Source organism: Papilio polytes, unplaced genomic scaffold (assembly GCF_000836215.1).
Source record: "Papilio polytes unplaced genomic scaffold, Ppol_1.0 DF821845.1, whole genome shotgun sequence".
NCBI classification, from domain to species: domain Eukaryota; kingdom Metazoa; phylum Arthropoda; class Insecta; order Lepidoptera; family Papilionidae; genus Papilio; species Papilio polytes.
Genome location: NW_013527359.1, coordinates 4,243,111 through 4,244,047, shown reverse-complemented (window position 1 = coordinate 4,244,047; position 937 = coordinate 4,243,111). Strand labels below are relative to the sequence as shown.

The window sequence follows — 937 nt, the reverse complement described above, 5'->3', positions numbered from 1 at the left end:
CGCCGCCGGTGATGTAAGAGCGGCTGGCTTCGACGGTGATGTCAGCGCGCCCACGCCGATCCCCGCACCCTCCGCGTCCCTACTCCCACCCCCGCTCTGACCGAGCGCCGAACCTTCCGCAAGTCTGCCTGCACATGCGTACAAAGAAACTCACCTCTCGTTATTATGATAGAAGTCTAAGATTAATTCGTCCTTGAAAAGGGAAGCCTAAAAGACAAATTATTGTATTTTATACAACTTTATATCGAAGTCGGCCAACTCGACAGGTAGGCTCGTCGGGCTAGGTCTGTGCAGAGCTATTGCCGCAATGCAGTCGAGCCGGCCGTCAGTTAACTAGACCGCGACTGATATTGTACAAGCTTTTTCTATTTACTTTTAAGCCGGTCGCTCGCAAACTTACTCACCATGTTACTTGTCTCATATTGGCGAATACATCGAACAAAGACGGACTTCATTTTCGAGCTTTACTTTGTTTTCAACAGATATAGGATCGGTTTAATGTCACCTGTTTATCTAAATATTAAATGATTATTTTATAGTTTTGGTTAGTACAATGTTAAAAAATTGTGACGACAAAGGAAATGAAGTGGATAATAGAACGGCATACAGTGAACGTTGCAAGTTGTAGTGCTTACAAAACTAGGGTGCCAATAGTATAATGCAGTGTACAAATATATAGATGAAGTGAGAAGAGAAGAAATTTGAAAATGCAATAAATATATTCGTCTGTAACGATGGAGGGTGCTGTGCTGAGCGCCCAGAGCAACAACAGATTCCGTACGCACCTGAAGAACGCCGCGAGTGCTTTGTGCGCGAGGACACTTCCCAAGCAAAGATGCAGCGAGGCGACGGCGAGCTCGTCCCGTCATCACACTTACCCGCGCTCGGCGCCGCTAAAGCGCGCTCCCATCTCCTGCCGCATGGAGCCGCTGCTCGG

The 937-nt window shown here is 47.6% G+C and overlaps 1 protein-coding gene across 1 annotated transcript in view; it reads left to right on the top strand.

Moving 5' to 3' along the window:
- The window catches only part of LOC106107823, a 37,177-nt gene that overhangs the window by 9,708 nt on the left and 26,532 nt on the right, over positions 1-937 (top strand). Inside the window, exon 2 of the mRNA XM_013288828.1 lies at positions 483-931. Within this exon, the coding sequence (XP_013144282.1) occupies positions 735-931 (197 nt within the window). The 5' untranslated portion in view covers positions 483-734. The remainder of the gene's footprint in view (positions 1-482; positions 932-937) is intronic.